This window comes from Vanessa cardui, chromosome 19, assembly GCF_905220365.1.
Source record: "Vanessa cardui chromosome 19, ilVanCard2.1, whole genome shotgun sequence".
Lineage (NCBI taxonomy): Eukaryota > Metazoa > Arthropoda > Insecta > Lepidoptera > Nymphalidae > Vanessa > Vanessa cardui.
In genome coordinates this window covers 2,748,073-2,769,923 of record NC_061141.1, presented here as the reverse complement: position 1 = coordinate 2,769,923, position 21,851 = coordinate 2,748,073, and the positions used below count along the sequence as shown (strand labels likewise).

The following is a 21,851-nucleotide window of genomic DNA, read 5'->3' as shown; positions in this document are numbered from 1 at the left end:
TCAGAAACAAAAGGAGATTATTAAAAAGTATCAAAGAAGAATGTATGCTATATTTAATTACAATTAATATTTATAAACGAATGTTATACTTATTAAAATTTAACATTTTTTCTCACAAAAACAAGGTTGTAGTAACGATAAAAATAGCTGCATATAAAATTTATAAAATTGCGTACGATTTAGACTAAACCGTATCACACATTATCTTGGACTTTTATTTAACAGTCTTATTTGACTTTTTTAGTTTAACATAAAAATATTTTCGTTAACTTTTATAGCATTTTATATATTTCATAACTTTAAAAGAATTTGAATAGTACTTTGAATATTCTAGATATTTGTATCTTAAATGTCAGTCTGACGTTGACTTGAGTTCCAACTTTCAACTTAAAAATGTCGTTTCATTGTTATTTAACTTTATTCGTCAAACAACGATGACTATTGCATGAGTGTCTAGCATATTTATTGTTTTAATTTCGTATTATTTCGCCATTCTTATAAAAACGTTTGACACGTTCAGTCGCATTAAGTTTAAAATCGTTTTAATCATTTAAACAATGGAGTTTCCTCATATTGGAAAGAACTGTTCATATAAATCTTGTAATAAATTGGGTAAGTAACTTTAATAAACCTTATACTTCATCTTTGTATAAAATTTTGAGTTATATTGTAAGTAAATCTGATAAATAGAATATTTGTTTCAGAATGAAATTAAACAAAATTTTATTTTTCAGACTTTCTGCCAATGAAATGTGATGCTTGCAAGGATGTATATTGGTAAGCCTTGACCATGGAAATATTTCAACATTTAATATAAAAAATTAATAAATAACATTTAACAATTTTGATTTAATTTAATAATAATAAATGAGTCAGTCATTCAATGAGTCATAATCATGACATTGATTTTTAGTAGGTATTACAATAAAAAATATATGTGGGTAGAACCTACTAAAACAATCTTGATTCTGAAATTTTTAGATAACATTTATTAAATTTAGTTTGTTTACATATTATTCTCAAGTGTCGATAATTGCAAAATCAGGATAAATTTTTGCAAAACTTAATTTTCATAGGCATTGACCTTAAAATATTAGTAACTGCATTCAAGGTTTACTAAAAACATTTCAATACCCTCATGAATTATTTATATAAAATTCAAGTTGTTTATTGCAACACTATGAAAAGTTATAATTATAAGTCCATTAAAGTAAAAAAACATTTTAACATTTACAGCTCTGACCACTTCACATATGTTAAACATGAGTGCCCAGCACCTAATGGACGAGATGTGCAAGTCCCACAATGTCCGTTATGTGGTGCACCGGTTCCTGGGAAGAGAGGAGAACCTCCTGATGTCGCTGTGGGTGCTCACATAGACAACCAATGTACTTCAGATCCTGCCAGGGAGAGGAGAAATAAGGTAAACTAACTTCCATTATTTTTGTCCGAGTATGAGGCAATATGATAGTTCTATGATGTAAAATTCATACTCATACTGTCCTAAATAATATTATAACTGCAAAAGAGGGTTTATATGATGAAATTTCAAAGGATAATTACGAATTTGCATACATATTTTTAGTATGAACTAGACACCTAAATTAATTTTAAAAGTGTGTGCATCAAATTTGTTGTCAAAAGTTCATGGTTCGATTTTATGCTGAGGAGAGAAAGTATGTTATGAAATAAATCTGTTTTGTATAATATACTAGCGACCTGCCCTTGCTTCACACGGCTGTAATAGTGATACTGTATATTAACTAATTCTGTAGTAAATATACTAATACATTAGAAATTTCTATAATTATCAGTGTTTATTGTCCATGTATTAGATATAAAAACCTTTCTCTTGAATTATTTCTTTTAAAAAAACCTCATCGAAATCAGTTGGGTAATTTTAAAGATCTAAACATACATAGACATACTACATATACATATACTGTAAAGGTAAGTGACTTTGTTTTATATTGTGTAATTATCAAAATGTGATGTATTTTTCAGGTATTCACAAACAGATGCTCCTACAAAGGATGCAAAACGAAAGAGATGGTTCCCTTAGTTTGTAGTGAATGTGCACTTAATTATTGTCTCCGTCACCGACATGCTGCTGATCACTCCTGCGAAGGGAAATTAGCAGCTAAAAGAAGACAAGCTGCGTAAGTATAATTTAAAGTTATTGATTATAGTAACTGATATATTAATAGGCTGTCCTGATAAATTTTAAGTGAAAAATTTATTTTTAAATAATATACATAAAATAAACAGTTGTAATCCTTCTCATAACTTCAATTTTATTGAGAGCAAATCTAACAAAAATAAGTAATGAATGTGCTTGTGTAGGAATAAACACATACATACATGTGTATAAGAATAAGTGATATAATAATGATACTTAATTATTTTGACACTGATAAGTTGTGTATAAGTTTTGATATTCCCCCTTAAAATAAAATCTTTTAAATAGGCTATTTGACAATGCGAAAAATAAATTGTGAATTATTGTAATCAGTGTATATTATGACTTTAAAAATGGTTATTTACTAACGAAACTTGAAAATAATACATACTTAATTTATTCAAAAATCAATAAATAAAAATTAATTTTTTCAAAAGTTTCGTTTAAGCTAAAGAAGTCATTTTGTTTGTAAACCTTGCTTTTCTATGTATACGTACCACAGATTAAAATACAGCAAAGTGACGTCACCAACCCCATTGCAGCGCCATATTGTCCAAGTAGCGTTTTCGCGCGTTATTTAAATATGGAATTTTTATATGATATTTTTCGGCAAATATGTACTAGAAATAAAAAAATCAACTTTTACTGGGTTCCTTAACCTCGACTAAATAATATAAAATGGATTTTAAAAACCAGTCAAATAGTCTATTGTTGTGTAAATTGTGGTGATGATATAAACTAGCTATGTATTAAAGAGCTATAGCTATAACGTTGTTATGATAACAGTGCTTATCAGTGTACAGTCCTGTGGTTAAACAAAGACAACTGGCCTGAACTAACATTTTTATTACTATTACAGTTATTTAAAATGGGATATTTACCATGTTTTTTATTTAGTTGAGCTCGATATTTTGACATTATCTATGAATGTTTTATTCATGTATGCTGTTAAATAATAAAAATAATCATGTTAATTTATAATCTTATATTGATATTATTATTTCACAGTAACGCAGCGATGGCTCGTTTAAAAGCGAAAGAAATAAATCTGGCAAATGGTACAACTGTCCCCACTCCTGTAACAGCATTCTCAGAAGTACAAGGAAATATGGTAAGGGTATCTGAAATAATTTGTGACAAAACTTTCTTTGTTGTGATGCAATAACTAGATGATACAACTATAGCCGAGGCAGTATTTTATTAATCAGTCAATCAAATCATTGTTAGTTTTAGTTTGAGCTTAATACTTAGTACTGGATAATATATTTAATGTAATGATAGGAATGTTTTTGTTACACCTAATGGAAGTGGTTACAAACAGATAGAATACTGATAATTATTATCTTACATTGTCAACTCCATAGTTGAAGTGTGAGACGGTAACATCTTAGATACCATGATCTAAGATGTTACTTCTATTAGTGGCCCAGTGCTGGGCCAAAGACTTCCTCTCCTTTTGAGGAGAAGGTTTTTGGAACATATTGCACCACGCTGTTCCAATGCGGGTTGGTGGACACACACATGTGTCAGAATTTCTATGAAATTTGTCACATGCACGATTCCTCACGATGTTTTCCTTCACCGCTGAGCACGAGATGAATTATAAAGACAAATCAAGCACATGAATCAGTGGTGCTTGTTGAGTTTGAACTGGCAATCATCGGTTCTAACCACTGAGCCATCTCGACTCTGTGGTGCCTAACCAGCATCGTTTATACCATTCAATGTGCCTATCGCTAAGTGATAAGCGTCTACAACGTGTGTTGTCACCTTGCAGTCGGAGGACGAGGCATTAGCACGAGCGCTGGCGCTGTCGCTCCAGGAACAGAGCCCTGGGGTGCGCGATGCTTCCCTGGCCCGAGCGCTCGCCCGCCAGCGCGTGGGCGGCGAACAGAATTCGCGCTGCTCCGTGTCCTAGCGCTCCGCCCCCCAACCCGCGCTGCTCCCCTCTCCGCATAGTCACAGCTAGTTGTATGTTACGGCTGAATTTAGTTCTCATAGATAAGCTGAATGCAAGCACTATAAAGCACTATTTTCCTGCCAGTGTAATTATATCAATTGTCTTAACAACCGGTGGAGTGTATTAAATTTTTTTTTTTTGTGGTACAACGCCACCTAGCGGTGATTTACATAAACCTAATAATTTTAGGTTTCCATTTATATGTATAGATGTACTTTCACTGTGAGCTCTTAAATGGTGACAATGCCTTATTCTCAAATGTCGACTGTTTCATCAATTTTTATATTTCATATGTTTTTGATAACCGAAATGAGGTCTGTATAGTCTATTCCAATGGGAAGAGGAGAAAAGGTAAATAAACAACTTTGACCTTGAATTGATATGTCATTTGCGTTCGACTAGTGAGGTGAAAATAATTGAATGAATGGGTAATGAATGCTAAAGAACGATATATATATATTTTTTTATTTGAACAAAGCCAGGTCGTAATAAAAAACTTTAGAGAATTCCGAATAAGCACCCGTGCACAAATTTTAAGTAAAATAATTCTTTTAACATTTTTGGTAAAAATATTATTTTTATGTAAAAACCAACTATAAAAATAATATAATAGTATAAAAAATAACTTTTTTATCTATCGTTAGGTAACTTTTTACGTTTCTAATAAATAATTCATATAATATATTCCAACCTGTATCCTGTATGTAAGTATCTTAAAACTAAAATAATATATTTTTTATCTGTATAAATTCATTCAATCGTCGTAGAACATCCATAGTCGAGGCCTCTCTTTTAAATGTTCGTTCATCGAAAACTGGCGTCTTGAATGTCGACAAAGTTGTTTTCGTTACTTTAGAAGTTAAATTAAAGTGGAATTATGCAGTTTAGTGGAATATTTTTGTATTACAAATGAAGATATATTAATCAAGAACTGTTTTTAGTTAATCATATAGCGGAATTATCAACAAAACACTTGTGATATTGAAAAACGTTGTTATTGGAATGGACTATAGTCCAATAATCTATAGATTTACAGACATATCACCGAGCTCTTGACATACAATATCAATCCAAGCAATTTCTATATTGAAATCTTTGATCATGTGACATATCTATTAAACAATTAAAGTATGGTCAATATATATAATTTATTACTGTTCGCTTAGTACCTTAGTAGCTCAGGAGTGTTACAACACGCTCCTAACGCTCCTTTTGCCGTTTACGAAAATTGAAAAAAAAAACAAACATAATTTCTAGTACCAACTTCACATCTTATAAAAAATTACTGTTACTAGCATTATCTGTTTTTATTTTGATTACCTATTAGACATAGTTCAGTGAATTGTCAATCCGCTACGAACGAATTTTGAATAAAACAATCGAAATTAATCTTTGTGCAACAATTGACAGGGCTTTTCTATGTTAACAATTTAGCCGTAACAATTAATATGCTTGAATTTAATATATTTCTAAGTCCAGCCGATGTAAAAGACACATTAAAGTATAAAATTGTCCAATAAAGTGCGTTATAGTCTAATGTATAGCTATGTACTAAAGATATATCATGAAAAATGCTTTAAAACACTAAAAAAAATATTTGTTTAATAGCACAATTGTAAATCTAAGCCGTTAATTGTATTTTTTTAGTGTTACTGTACAATGGAAGTTCTAGGTCGAATTTGTGTGTGTTTATTTTGTGTAATATATTAATGTAACTATTTCGACACATAAAAGTAACTAGGTAGGCGATATCCGAATTTTGTAACATCCGTTTTCAGATATCGCCCTGTCTTTGTTTAACTTGACATTGTACGATATGTCAGAAAGAGATGACTATATCGAAATCGGTTTAATGTTTGCTTTATCTCTTTCTCACAGACGGGTTACTGTAAAGTTGAAGAGAGATAAGGCGAATAGTTTATGAGTTTAATGTTATTGTACTTTGAATGCTCATTTTTCTCTAGGGGGCATTCATTTATTACGTAAGATAATCTCTAATTCGACCATAATCTTATGTTATAAAAAAAGCGGGTAACCACGTGATTGCCGAAGTTCGCTTGAATTTAGAACCTTTGAAATTACAAGTAAAATTTTTAAAATTTGTTTGAAAAATTAACACTAAAATAAATAAAATAATAATATGTTAATTCATTTTTTCCTTTGAATTCTTACGTACTAAATAATACACGATGGGGAGGGCTTGGACCAAATCTTATTTTTTTTCCTCATGAAGAGAATAAATGAATAGCCCCCTAGATAGTGATAACCGTTACTCGTTATCATCAAATGGATGACATCTGATGTTCCGTTGACATTGATGTTCAGATGACACCTGATGTTCCGATGACATCTGATGTTGCGATGATATATGATGTTGCGATGACATCTGATTTTCCGATGACATCTCATTTTCCGATGACATCTGATTTTCCGATGACATCCGATGTTAGATTAGTTTCAATATATCGGACACATGCCTAAAGGTTTCTCACTCGCAAGCCACATCTCTTGTTTGTTTTGTCTCTTTAAATGTATAATGACCAAATAAAATAGTGTCCTGTTAATTTTAAACGATATAAGCTTTGTAAATATTACTTTAGATATAATGTTTTTATAAAACTGTTACACGAATCACGTGCTTTGAATGTTAAACAATTGACATTATTATTGTTGTTAATGATTGCATGAATTTAATGTTTTATTGTGTTTTATAGTAAGATCCCGTAATCAATCATGTTTCGTACACTGGCAACATTAAAAAAGATTTGACAAACTATATATAGTTTTATGTAAAAGTGGGGATTATTTGTGAAAGTCTATGGGTACTGTATTGCTGTGTTTTTGTTTGAAGGGCGAATAAGTATGTAATAGTATGTAGCGGTATAATGGGCACAATAAAATAACATCTTAGGTCTGATGTCTAGTTAGGCATTGACAGTGCAAGATGTGATTTTAATTTGAAGTGTCGTTAGCCAAGTTGACCACTTACAATTTGGTCCCATGTGTTCTTAAAGCCTTTTTAAAATTAATTAAAGTAAGTTGAGCCATGTATATCTGATCAACTTATATAAATGAAAAGAGCGTAAGTGTCCCTGAATGTTGATATGTATACTAAGATATTGATTACAAGCTGTGCCAGCGACCATGTACGCCTTTAAATTGAACAAAGAAAATAAATTATTGTAGACTGAATTACTCCTCATTATATCAGTTATCTGCCGGTGAAAGTCCCGTCAAAATCGGTCCAGCCGTTCCAGAGTTTAGACGGACCAAACAAACAGACAAAATGTAAAAAATGTTATTTTGGTATATGTTCCGTGTATACATACATAAATAAGGGCTATTTTAATATTACAAACAGACACTAAATTACCAATTTATAATATGTATAGATTAGAGTTATTACCGATGTGACGTCATTTAGTTATCAATGAGACGCGGGATCTAATTATAATACAATAGTTGATTGTAATTATTTTCTTATAATTATTGACATTTCTTATATTTAATTTCATTTTGAATAAAGTTATTTGGTTTTAAGGTAATCTTATGTTTTATTTTGCTAAAAAAACTGAAACGGTCATATGTCATTTGATATACATATGTTATATTTATGAACATTTTTTTATTACTTCATAATAAGTAACATAAAATTTTACATATTATTTCCTTTAATAAAATAAAGTTGAGATCAGACTTGTTAGTATCTATTAATGTATTTTATTTTTGACTTTATATTTTATATTTTCTAACAAGACTCATTTCATCTCTAAATAATATAATTAATAACTACAATAATAATCATTATTATTCAATTTAATTTTATATACTAATATATTCAAACTGTGAAGTACTGAAGATACTTATTCTTTATAAGTTTCCAGGTTATGTTGAGCTGAGTTAAGCTGAGATAGTCCAGTGGTTAGAACGCGTGTATCTTAACCGATGATTGCGGGTTCCAACCCAGGCAAGCACCGCTGATTCATGTGCTTAATTTGTGTTTATAATTCATCTCGTGCTCGGCGGTGATATCTATGGGCTGTTACTTTACTTTACTTTTAAGTACATATTTATTTCAATTATAATACAATGTAGGTAAAACAACGAGGGAAATAGTAGGAGAGGCGATAGAATAAAAACGATATTAAAATATGTAATTTTTATTGAGTAATTATAAATAAAGGTATAACATTTTGGTATAATTAAAGCTTACAATTGATAACAAGATTACATAAACGAATCATCACTAAAACCCACAACAAAGAGTTAAACAAGAAAAAATGTAAAAAAAATATATCCTTGATTTTATAAAAATAAAAACAAAAAAATATAACTTGAAAATCTATGTCAGACTTCAAAGAGTTGTTAATATATAAAGAAAAGAGTAAAGTCATGCTTTTTCTAAGAGTATATTGTTTAATTATAAGGCCATATCAATAATTAATCGTGGAAAACATTTGGTCCCTTTATTGTCTAAATCAATATTGGCATTTGTTCAAAAGTAACATCAATATTATAGTTGCTTTGGTGTTAGGTGAGAGCTGAGATGGCCCAGTGGTTAGAACGCGTGCATCTTAACCAATGCTTGCGGGTTCAAACCCAGGCAAGCATCACTATATATTTGTGCTTAATTTGTGTTTATAATTCATCTCGTCCTCGGCGGTGAAGGAAAACATCGTGAGGAAACCTGCATGTGTCTAATTTCATTGAAATTCAACCACATTTGCATTCCACCAACTCGTATTGGAACAGCGTGGTGGAATATGTTCCAAACCCTCTCCTCAATGGGAGGAGGTCTTAGCCCAGTAGTGGGAACTTTACAGGCTGTTACTTTAGGTGTTAACAATAAAAGCACCCCATGGGTTGAATCTTACTTATTTTGTGCTTTAGCTGTAAAAGTGTAACAGACGGACAGACAGCGAATAATTTCGCATTAACAATATAAGTGAGTATTTAAATGTATAAGATAATCTTTAATTTTAATTAAAAACTTTAAAATTAACTCTAGTAAACATCCTACATCCAATTTTATTTTAATTAGTTTTTTTTGTTCGAAACTAATTAAAAAAAAAGTAATGAAAAAACAGTCATTAGTATTCTTACGATTTAAATTGTGACTATGCCCGAGTATATTAACGTGCAGACTATATTTCAACAGTTTACAATCTGACCAGTTAGATTGTAATAATGACGTATTAATCAAGAACCGTTTGCAATGTATAATATTAGTTTTAATTTTAGGAATTTTTAGAATGTCAGTAAAGATATTTAATAAATTGCCAGAATACATAAAATCATTACCCGGTTCCTCTATTTAAGCGTAAATTAAAAGTATACCTCATCGAAAAGACATTTTACAAAATCTCTGAATTTTTTGATATTAGTTAATGATGTTTGCCTAAGTTCCTATCTAATTTCCTAATTAATCTTATTTCTAATTATATTATATTTTGACATATTTTAATTAATGTTTTATTATTATTATTATTGTTTTTTTTTTATGTTTTAGCAGTTAATTATTTTTTTTATATTGCAATTAATGTAAAGTAATAATGTGTACCAATTTATATTTGTATGCCTAGTGGCGAAATTTTTGTTGTTTTCAAAAATTTTACAAATAAAGAATTTGAATTTGAAAAAAAAATTGAATTTATTATAACGAATAGGCGTTATAAAACTTAAAGGTTACTCAAAAGCGATTTATTATGTAAGGTTCTGAACTTGTGGTTGTCATTGAGGTAGCTGGTTATGAACTCCGGCGGGTGTCGACTCACGCACAGCTCCGCGCTCATGTGTCGCGCGGCCGACAGGCGCTTGCGCTCGGCGCCCGAGCGGCACAGCTGCTTGTGCGCATGCGCAGCGAAGCTAGAAGCCACCTTCTCTACCAGTTTTAACGTCACTTGCTGGCTTGGATCCTCTTCTAAATAAGGCTGGAGGAATTCGATAATAATAGGCACGATGACACATTTTGAAAAATTATCCTATGATGTTCGAAAACATACATATATTTTTGATTTCAGTTAAGTTTTAGTGGAAAAAGAGGACGTTTTAGTTTTTGGATTTAAAATTCGAAACAAAACGCAAGCCAGTGTCATGGCGTCACTAAAGACGTCACGGTTGAGTAGTGCAGTAGCTGGGATAATGGAGAATGTTACTAGGTATGCCAAATCACTTAAATTTTTTTCTCAGTAAAGCCTGTACGAATACAAATACACTAGTTTTTGTTTGTCAAAAATACCTAGTAGTTTTGATTTTATAGGCATTCAAAGTTTCGAAAAATATCGAGTCCCGCTAACAGCCGCGCGAGTGCTGTGACGTCATTTCACAACGCGCCGCGCGGGAAGCGTACCGCTTAGTATCACATTTTATCATAACTCGGTTCCCGATCGAGATACGAATTTTTTTATGGAGTTCTTTTTTTTGCTTTTTGTACGATCTACAATTAAGGTCCTATACATTTTTCATGTATCGATCATAGTTACCGAGATTTCGATAAAAAATACACGAATTTTGGCAGAAAAAAATATTTTTTCGCTATTAAAATCTAAACAAACTTTATTCAAGTAGGCTTTTACAAGAACTTTTGAATCGTCATTTAACAATTAATTGAAGCTACCAACGGTTCGGAGAGTAGATTCTACCGAGAAGAACCGGCAAGAAACTCAGTAGTTACTCTTTTTCAACATTTAAAAAATACAATCATATTAGTTAAATACAATTACATATGTATGTAATCCAAAATCTTGTATCGAATAATATGCCTTTTTTACCAAAGTATTTTTTATAAACGATTGGAATTTACGAAACGGCAACGTTTCCTTTTTTCTCGTGAAAGGTATCGAAAAATTACTGTAATGAAAATTATAGGGTGTGTTCCGACCTACAAATTCGTAATAATTACAAAAATAATAATTATACGTGGTCATTTTTGTGACACGTTTTTCATCTTTTTCATTAACTCGCTAATAGAAAATTGACATTAGTTGGAGTTTTCTTTCAGTAAGGAATAAATTACCTTAATCGGCTCGTCTACTTTGTCGACCGTAGGTCGTCCTTTGATTTTATTCCTCTCCTCAGGTAGTGCGTGATATAGATGAGAAATACATGTTCGATAGTATCGAGCTCTGCGACGAGATATGTACTATGAATACGCTATTGTATATATTAGATTGATTAAATCTAATCGCTTCATAACTTTTATCAATTTTTTTCGCGTTTGAACATCTTTTGGAACTATAAAATACAACTTTTCCGGCGAATTGATAGTTGTATTTTTACATTTAAGCAAAACACATGATTTCCTAGCATTTGGATTAGACATTTTTAAAAGCATTTAGGTATAATATAGACGGCGCGGGCGCGCAATCGCGGGCGGGCCGAGTGAGCTAGACTGAGCGTGTTGTACAATGACGTCAGACCGTCACCGGCAGCCCGCGTCGTGCGTTACAACTTGTTTTACTTATAACTCGGAAACTAATTGACGTATCGAATTAATTCTTTCACTATTATTTTTTATTTTTAACAGACAATATAGAGCGCTAATAATCAAAATTAGTGAACATTCTCCATTGTATTACTATGCCACAGAATACACTTGTATTCAAAGGTGACGTCATTCGCTGTGATTGGTGCTTAACATAATATGGCAAACATCTGAAATTCGTAATTTTATTTTATCAAAATAATTATCAATCCCGCTCTAAATGAAAAGAAAAATAGATGTTTACTATTCTATAATACAAGGTTCATCAAATAAATGGATTTCTTTAGTGTTTTCATGACATGTTTTCCATATAATGCGTATAAAATATAAAAAAGTTTAAAAAAAAAAAACATGCAACTAACCGAAAACCGAATCCACTGCCAGATCTGTGTTCTAGAAATTTCTGCAGTCGCCGAATCTTCGACGTTACCGTTATAGAAGAAATGTCCGATTCCCGCCAACCAGTGGTATATGAAGAGGATCGTAACCGCCACGTTGTGTTTCAAACCTTGCATAGTCACGCCACCGCTTGGAATCAATAATAGATCCTCTGGTGTTACCTTAAGGTCTAATATGCGATGAATCTGATTTGGACTTGCACCGCTTTTCTTCCAGAGCTAAAATTATATAATTTATCTATGTAGTTGTATTACTATAACATTGATCACTGATACAATCAGTTATATTCGGTGATTTCGAAAAGTAAGGCTTGGACCCAGTTTCCGACTCTCAAAAATCAATAAATCCTTCTTGGAGCATGGTACGCGTGTCTATAGTAAAATACGGAAAATACTTTTAACTTTGCCGATTCTTAAATTCATTTGTTGAAAGTTTAAATAAAAAGGCATACTATTTAACACAAAATTATGTATATTATAAAAAAGCGTGGATCAAATACTTCTAATAATATATGCTATAGTATACATGTAGTTTAACTAACATAGTGTATCTTGAATTGCAACTTTATGATTTGTGTTCTACCGTCCTCATTAGATAGGTTTTTCCGATCATTAATATGATTATAAATTATTTGATATTTCTGTTAGTTACTAGATTATATTTATATTTACAAATCGCTATGTAGTGACGACTGACGAGTATACGAATTACGGACGTAATGTGTTTACATATAAGATTTACTGAAAGATTAAAAAAATTGGGCTAAATTTGCCGCCCCTCTAAATCTGCCGCCATAGGCTCCAACCTACTTAGCCTACTGGTAAATCCGCTACTGTACATTGCACTAATAAAAGTTAAAGATTTTAATCAACAAAGGTTAAATTGTACATTTTATTCCATGGCATTCTAGATCACGATTTATCAACGCCAACATTTTCAGACAATTCGGAATTCAATGATGGTAGTGAATTCCATGCTATAGAAACTTTTTGCTACAAAATCGGCATCGATTTTCTTTTTGTTACATTTCAATATAAAATACAAAAAAATCATTGTGCTGTATTTCCTTAGATTTAAAACAAAAAAATCGCTAACAATAGAAGTTCTCAAGGCATCATGTAATTAAAAAAAAACTAAAACCATGAAGCTGAACCGTGAGAAGTAATCCCAGTTAGAGGCCATTTATTATGTAAGACGATTGGGGGCGTCGACCATAAAAACAACAACAACAACAACAACAACAGCCCGTAAATTTCCCACAACTGGGCTAAGGCCTCTCCCTTTGAGGAGAAGGTGCTTTTTGAACATATTTCACCACGCTGTTCCCATTCGGGTTGGTGGAATACACAAGTGGCAGAATTTCTATGAAATTAGGCACATGTAGGTTTCGTCACAGTGTATTTTTGTGAATTATAAAAACAAATTAAGCACATGAGTATTCAATGGTGCTTGCCTGGGTTTGAACCCGTGCTATGTTTATCATAAGCCGATCGTACATCGGTTTTTGTTTTAGTTTTTAATACAGTAGAACATTAAATAAAATGTATATTTCATTAATTAGCAATAATAATTAAGTACACAAAGTCAAATAAACTTTATTCAAATAGGCTTTTACAAGAACGTTTGAATCGTCACTAAACTATATAAAGTGAAGCAACCACCGGTTCGGAAAGTAGATTCTACTGAGAAGAATCAGCAAGAAACACAGTAGGTACTTTTTTTTCAACATTTGTAAAATATAGTCATGTTAGTTAAATACAATTATTTAAATTAATATATCCTGCTTGGAAGTCAACAGGTATTAATTTTCACGCTTTTTTAACATCTATAAAATCTTGCATCGAATAATATGCCTTTTCTACCAATGAATTTTTTACAAACGATTTGAATTTACGAAACGACAAAGTTAAAAATGTCTGCGGAATTTTATTAGAGAAACGGATACCTTGCCCCAAGAAGGATTTATTGACTTTGCGGAATCGGAAACTTGGCGTACTGCTGTTGGCGGAAGAATACCTTACAACAACAGCCTGTAAATTCCCACTGCTGGGCTAAAGGCCTCCTCTCCCTTTGAAGAGAAGGTCTGGATTATATTCCACCACGCTGTTCCAATGCGGGTTGGTGGATTACACATGTGGCAGAATTTCTATGAAATTTGTCACATGCAGATCCTCACGATATTTTCCTTCACCGCTGAGCCCGAGATGAATTAGAAAGACAAATTAAGCACTTGAATCAGCGGTGCTTGCCTGGTTTTAAACCCGCAATCATAAGATGCACGCGTTCTAACAACTGGGCCATCTCGACTCTAGAATAAAGAAAGAATACGTTAAGTTATAAAGGATCACTAACCTCATTTACATGTGGTACGATACGCGAATCGTACACCATGAAACCGTCGACACCGGCCTCTATTTCCTTCAGCTTGGCTTCGAGCACTTTGTTCACTATGATCTTTGACCTGGAAATATTTATTTATATCTGAACCAGAAGCGTAGCTATCGTAGGGCCAGTTGGTGCAGTGCACCAGGACCCCGGAGTTCAGGGGGCCCCCTAAACTAAACCTTAAGCTTCTGAAGCTAGAAAATCACGACCCTGCGCACAAGATTTCTTATTTGGCATCAATAATTTTAAAGGGTCATTATTAGTTAAAGAGGGATGGGAAAGAGAGGCCCGATTATTTTTCTATGCACCGGGGCCCTTCCTCACCTAGCTACGCCACTGATCTAAACTGCTTCTTTTATTTAACGATTCGCTTATACAGATTCCGGGGACTATAATTACAATCAGGTCAAGGCAATAAAAAACAACTGTAAGCTATTTAAAAATAAGCAATATATGTTGTACATGAGCTGAGATGGCCCAGTGGTTCAAACCCAAGCAAGCACCAATATATATATGTGCTTAATTTGTGTTTATAATTAATCTCGTTCTTGGCGGTGAATGAAAACATCGTGAGGAAACCTGCATGTGTCTAATTTCATCGAAATTCTGCCACATGTGCATTCCACCGACCCGCATTGGAACAGCGTGGAAAATGTTCCAAACCCTCTCCATAATGGAAGGAGGCCTTATCCCAGCAGTGGCAGATTCACAGACTATTACTTTACTTTTTACTTTTATTGTAAATTCATCGCTATTTATAAAAAATACAAATAGTTATGATTGACGGTAGATGTAAAAAAATATTTTGAGAAATAACATCGAAACAGTATTTACAACCAGCTAACTTGAAAAAGACAAGGTTCTAAAGAATATAAATCTAATTCTAGTAATATAAATACTAAGTTATATGCGGGTTGATCGTAGCGATGAGTTTGACAAAATGTAAGGAGTAAGATTTTAAATTAACATGGTTATATTTATTATTAAAGTTATTGATTTCGGGATATTTGCCATGTTTTTTATTTTTGTCCAGTGGAGCTCGATATTTTGTCATTATCTACAAATGTCTTGTTCACGAGAATGAAGTTTGCGGGTAGATGTTGATAATGTTAGAAGTGCCCATATCGGACTACCTCCTTTCTCGTACGTTTGCTGCGTAAACACCGGTCACCACTACTATTGTCACTTTCACCCCTACCATTGTCACAAGTTATATTTATTTTATGTACACTAATATCGAGCTCCACCCAACAAAAATAAAAAACATAGTAAATATCTCGAAATCAATAAATTTAATAATGTAAGGAGTGTTAAAGGTTTTAAAAGCACTGTGAATACATTAGTTCCCAGTTAGTTTGGGGCTCGGATGTCGAGAGTAATTGAGGGTAAGATTATCATACTGATTATAATGTTCATTGTATTAAGTTAAAATATCTAAATGTCATTTGTAACAATAAACTGTATTAACAATAGATATGTCTGTACTGATTGATTTTAATATATCAAATCAAATCAAAATAAACTTTATTCAAGTAGGCTTTTACAAGCACTTTTGAATCGTCATTTAACAATGAAGTGAAGCTACCACCGGGTCGGAAAATAGATCAAGGAACTCAGTAGCTACTCTGTTTCAACATTTAAAAATCATATTAGTTAAATACAATTATATATGTATGACGTATGTAATGTATCCTGCCTGGAAGTCAACAGGTATTAACTCCACGCTTTTTTTAACATCTATAAAATCATGTATAGAATAATATGTCTTTTTTACCAATGTATTTTTACAAACGATTTGAATTTACGAATCGGCAAAGTTAAAAATGCGTATTATGCTGTTTTATACACTACATACAGATCTTGATTAAAATATCTTTTATTTATGATACTATATATTTCACATTGCGACGTATATCGCGCACTGATATCGCGTATATCTGTCAAATGCTATTTATTCCGCTTTTTTATTCTTTGTTGGAATAGGGTGAATCTTAAGAGACATCCCGTTACATAATATAATCCTAACTGTTTTTATTTTGTTATAAATCTTAAAAATGTATATTTTTGACTCTGAACTTTCAATCACAGTGCAAAAATTAGTTATTAGATTATTAGTCGGAATATTTTCATTAGCAGACAAGAAAATGGCGGCATAACAATAACAGCCTGTAAATTCCCACTGCTGAACTAAAGGCCTCCTCTCCCTTTGAGGAGAAGGTTTGGAACATATTCCACCACGCTGTTCCAATGCGGGTTGGTGGAATACATATGTGACAGAATTTCATAGAAATTTGTCACATGCAGGTTTCCTCACGATGTTTTCCTTCACCGCTGAGCATGAGATAAAGACAATTATATTAATATAATTATAAAGACAAATTAAGCACATGAATCAGCGGTGCTTGCCTGGGTTTGAATCCGGAATCATCGGTTAAGATGCACGCGTTTTAACCACTGGGCCATCTCGACTCTGGACTCTACAAAATAGCGGTATGCTTGGAACTAAAGTAAGGCCATTGGTTAATTTGCTGTCCCTTAGATTATGAGGCTAAGGTAATATATTGTTTATGCATACTTGTAGATGTGTGTATAATACGAAACAACTTAGATGTATCATCGGCAAAATTCGTAAAACCGATCACATCCGAATTAAATACGCTCTCTCATATTATCAATATTTATTTCTTACGTGAATATAATCTTTACGCAAACGTAATAACTTGTAATATCATATCACCTAATATATTCGTCAATTTACATGCACTTGCTTTCACTGTTCGAACTGATGCGAGAATCTATAGCTACGAATAGCGTCGAATGGCGCGATAGGCAGCTGTTTCTATTGTTTGTGTGAATCGGCAGTAATCGGTTTCATTGCATTTTCCGATGCTACATCTAATTTGTGTCGTACTATACATATGCTGTGTAAATATGTGATGGCTAATTTCTTTTGAGAATCTTCTGTTTGAAATTGGTTAGGAAATGATTTTCAACTAGACATTAAAGTTGTAAGTACAAGCAAGTGAACCGATCACCTCTGCCTTGTTACATAAAATTCTCAGATAAGCTATTTATTGACACAACTATTTACAATACAAAATGTACTTTATACTAATAGCAATAAGAGTTATTTTATAATTAAGACTATAACATTGTAACGATGTGCATTAGAAATTAACGATAACAACGTTGTAAACGTGATTTTTTAAATTAATTAGATAAAGTATTGTTCTCTATTGTTATATAAATATTTTTATCAGTATTGATCTTTGGTATCATATACTTAATCCGGTTAGTACGAGTATTATTGGTTACAAGATAAGAATATTTATTTTGAAGTCAACCAAATGCTATAGGTTACGTATTACTCATAAACAGACCCCTTCTTCCAATGGGCCCTTAGGGTAGGGCCCCACGATCGATAGGGGCCCCTTCAAATCAAATAAATAAGTAGATAGTATACAAATATGTTAATAAAAATAAATCTATAACTTTTTCATGTACTTTCTTTATCTATTCTAACAAAAGAGAGTTCTGACAGTCATAAGGGCCCCATTATCCTACTATAAATCCGATAGGTTAAAAACGGCCCTGCTTATAGAACGCCAAAATAGTAACAATACTTGGTGGTAGGGCTTTGTGCAAAGCCGTCTGGGTAGGTACCACCCACTCATCAGTTATTCTACCGCCAAATAACAGTACTCAGTATTGTTGTGTTCCGGTTTAAAGGGTGAGTGAGCCAGTGTAACTACAGGCACAAGGGACATAACATCTTAGTTGCCAAGGTTGGTGGCACATTGACGATGTAAGGAATAGTTAATATTTCTTACAACTTCATTGTCTATGGGTGATGGTGACCACTTACCATCAGGTGGCCCATATGCTCGCCCGCCAACCTATGCCATAAAAAAAAATAACAACGCGAAGAAATACTGCTGTTAATCAATCATTGAGACTTTATTATCTGGAAGCCTAAACTGCTTTTAAATGATCTGAACGGGGGAAGACCTCAGGATTTTGGGAATTGCACAGGGCCGTATTTAGGGGAGGGCAACCGGGGCAACTGCCTGGGGCCTCCACATGAGGGGGCCACGTCAGTTTTCAACGAGTTAACAAATACCGAGATATAGTAATGTTACTAATATCATACCAAATTATAATAAAGTTACTACTTAATATTTTAAAAGTTACCGATAAAAGTAAATAGCTGACTGATTGAAATAAAAAGATCTAATTAATTCATAATAATATGATTATTAGGGTATTTACGCTTCTGTTTGTCTAGGGCCCCCATTGCTTTGTGGCTCGGGGGCCTCCAGACCTTTAAATCCGACTCTGGGATTGCACATAAGGTAACCACTAGACACATAAGATACAAGCTTTTTGATGGGTTATATAGGTGATAGACTTACGATTCGTCAGTTCCATCGGTGCCCGGCTGGAGCACAGCGGCCGCCATGCCCCCTGTCGCCAGAGCGCCCCGCGAATGGCAAGTATTAACAACTAATTTCATATAACTGTTTAGAAACTTTTGATCCATATTCACATATTTATTTCTATCGGGCAATAAAAACTCTTTTCGATCCCCTGTAAGGAATGTTTATTATTTACTGGTAACCCGGTGTATGTAAATATAGTGAGTCAAACTTGTAAAGAAATTATTCTGTTGTTTATATTGACTAAGGACTTAGTAACTAACAAGATAAGCAAAACTTATCACAAATGAGTTTCATTTAAAAGGTTGAGTGAGCCAGTGTAAAACTTAGACATGTTGTATGGTTATATCTATCGCATTATAATAAGTGTAAGTTTACCCTTAGTCATAAAAATAAATCCTTAGGTTGTTTTAAAATTTACAAATATAACACAGGCAAATACTGTCTGAAAGAATTATGAACAATTAAAAAAAAAAAATTATGCAGCAATTCATTATTTGAATTTTTAGTCTGTTAGTCTTTAAAATATAATGGTCCATACCAAACTTAGCGACAATTGAAGCACAGTAGTCCCAAATACCACAATTTAAACCGATGCAATGATCCTTCAGTGCATATAATATTTCATCCATTTCAAATGTCGATACAATATTTTCTATCAACACGCATGCCTTTATAGTTTTTTGAGGTATGTCAAGTTGTTTCTGTGTCCATACAAATATTTCATTCCAAAGACGAGCTTCGGATGCCCCTTCTAACTTGGATAGATAAAAGTATGGACCACTGTTCGCTTCATACAGTTTCTTGCCATTGTGGAACATGAGAATACCGAAATCAACTAGAGCGCCTATTGCTTCTTTACCATCTATCTACAAAAATTATAAAACTTATAATTGAATTCTATTAAATTATATAGTAACAGGCTTTATATCTTGCTTAGTAAATCGATGTTGTTAAATGCTAGCATTATTGCCATCTCGCAGTCATGATATGTGTAGCTTATAAGAAATATATTTTTTTAATTTCTATGCCTGTAAGATTATATGGTAAATAATAATGTTGTATATGTTATATATATTTGTGGTTGGTGTTCCGTGGTTTATAGAATATAATTTTAACATTTATAGCTTGACAATTGCCAACTCTATCAATAATATGCGTACGAAACTTTCTCTTCCTCAAAGGAGGTTTATTCGTGATTTCATACAATGCAATAAATTTTTTTTTTAAATGTGCGAGTGCTGTAAATTTAGATACGAATCTGTTTTTTTTTAATTGTGTGAGTGCTGTGAATTTAGATGTTAATTATCATATACATGAGACAACATCACATACATTATGTGATGTCTCATATCATAGGTCATATATATGGAAATAAAAATAAATACTCACCAGAATATCATGATCTATCATATTCCATGCTCTTGGTCGAAGCATTAAAATGGGACAAGTGGTAATACTAATTGGCGCTCCAGGAAGTTTACCATTCACAGCAAGATTGATATTGTTGTACGCAAGCAATTGGTTTCTCCATGTTGGACAGTGTCCATCGTCAAAGTCCACCTGTACACCTTGAACATCTGAGTCTAACGCAGCAATGAAATGTGCTGAATTCGATGCTGACACATCGCCTAAATCTAAATGACGATTACTAGAAAAAAAATTACAACTGTACAATTATTTGTGAACGTGTGCCATACATATTAATTATTAATAAGAGCTAATTACGTGTTTTATTTCTATATGTAGCTAATTAATAATAGATTTTAAGAAAAATACATACTTTAGCCTAGGAGGTAATGGAGCTATCTTCCATGTACTGTCTTTCCTTTCCGCAGATTCTTTAAACTTTAAAGGCGAACCTGATTTTAAAACGACTGCTGTATTTAGCCTAGTTTTATAAAGTTGATCGATTTTATAATCAAATTCTCTATGCAACTTTGCTAAGAACTCGAGAGCGTCTTTATTAAAAATTCGTTTTTGAATTTCCTCCAATTTAGGCGGGGAAGATTGTAATAATAAAACACCAGCCATTATTTAATACTTTCGTTCTAGTTAACACTATAAATTATACAAATTTAATATTTTCTAATAATTTTTTTACGAAATTTTAAACTATAAAAGCAACCGCATTTAAGCTTCTCAATATCGAACTGAAATAAATTTATCATTGTATGTTATATTTATTTATCTTCTGCTTATCAAAGTTTATTTTGAAGTTTGAAGTTTAGCTGATAAGCACATAGATAACAATGAGTTAAGACTATCGTAGACAAAGATTATTTCAAATGACCATAAAGCTAAGTACATATTAAACATACTCGCCCAAAGTATTATAATATACTGGGTCAAAACAATACTTGTAAGGAACGGAAAATTATCCCACTGCGAAATAAAATACGTTACTGATATATTTATAAATCAAACCAATATTTTGAAATATTACTTTAAGATTGTCTTTATACAAGTTTTACGAGTTAATTTCTACTTCAAATCGGTGTATTACATATATTTTTATTTGTAACCAGAAATTTTCAAATATAAAAATACGTTATTTAAACTTGAGTTTTTTTTATCTACTTTTATTCTACCGACTTTTATGTGTTGCCTACAAAAATATGAATAATTTTGATGAAATATAAAAAGTTGCTTAAAAGTTTACAAGACAAGAAGATGAACGAAATATGTCTATTATCGTTCCAACAATGGCGCAATCATAATTCGTATAAAAAAACTTAACAAAATTAGGTTGTCACTAACTTTAGAGTTAACATGTTAATTACTTAGTTTAAAAAAGAAAGAGAAAAAACACAAAATAAAGAAATACAATTTAAATCGAACATTGAAGAACAATTAACAAACTCAATTTGTTTTTATTTTTAATTATAATAATATTTAGTAATAATATCCAATCCTTCAAGCTAAGTCAACGTTCGAGTTGGTAACATTTTATTAACGTCAACCATGTGAACGCGTGAAGTCTCGACTCTCGTCCGTGATTTTTTTCAT

General features: G+C 32.3%; 2 protein-coding genes across 2 annotated transcripts; one reads left to right on the top strand and one right to left on the bottom strand.

The window, feature by feature from the left end:
* Positions 1-357: 357 nt before the first annotated feature.
* LOC124537849 (AN1-type zinc finger protein 2A-like) lies at positions 358-4,240 on the top strand. The gene is made up of 6 exons (XM_047114795.1): positions 358-612; positions 735-777; positions 1,237-1,423; positions 2,005-2,159; positions 3,188-3,290; positions 3,957-4,240. The coding sequence occupies exons 1-6, from the start codon at positions 558-560 to the stop codon at positions 4,095-4,097; spliced, it is 684 nt and encodes a 227-aa protein (XP_046970751.1). The 5' UTR covers positions 358-557; the 3' UTR covers positions 4,098-4,240.
* A 5,549-nt stretch (positions 4,241-9,789) lies between these two features.
* LOC124538004 (malate synthase-like) lies at positions 9,790-21,059 on the bottom strand. Its single transcript, XM_047115008.1, has 7 exons — positions 20,626-21,059; positions 20,235-20,493; positions 19,384-19,711; positions 18,819-18,993; positions 14,374-14,482; positions 11,985-12,239; positions 9,790-10,069 (listed from the first exon to the last, which is right to left on the bottom strand). Exons 1-7 carry the CDS (start codon positions 20,874-20,876, stop codon positions 9,818-9,820), a joined length of 1,629 nt encoding a protein of 542 aa, XP_046970964.1. The 5' UTR covers positions 20,877-21,059; the 3' UTR covers positions 9,790-9,817.
* Positions 21,060-21,851: the final 792 nt, after the last annotated feature.

What these genes read in the sequence shown, in the direction of transcription:
- LOC124537849 (XM_047114795.1), top strand. Translation starts at nt 558, where the DNA reads ATGGAGTTTCCTCATATTGGAAAGAACTGTTCATATAAATCTTGTAAT. An exon ending in CCAGGGAGAGGAGAAATAAG is followed by an intron (nt 1,424 to 2,004) that starts GTAAACTAACTT and finishes TGTATTTTTCAG; the next exon opens with GTATTCACAAACAGATGCTC. An exon ending in CAGAAGTACAAGGAAATATG is followed by an intron (nt 3,291 to 3,956) that starts GTAAGGGTATCT and finishes GTCACCTTGCAG; the next exon opens with TCGGAGGACGAGGCATTAGC.
- LOC124538004 (XM_047115008.1), bottom strand. Translation starts at nt 20,876, where the DNA reads ATGGCTGGTGTTTTATTATTACAATCTTCCCCGCCTAAATTGGAGGAA. An exon ending in CCATTACCTCCTAGGCTAAA is followed by an intron (nt 20,494 to 20,625) that starts GTATGTATTTTT and finishes TTTTTTTTCTAG; the next exon opens with TAATCGTCATTTAGATTTAG. An exon ending in ACCGATGGAACTGACGAATC is followed by an intron (nt 14,483 to 18,818) that starts GTAAGTCTATCA and finishes AAATATTTCCAG; the next exon opens with GTCAAAGATCATAGTGAACA.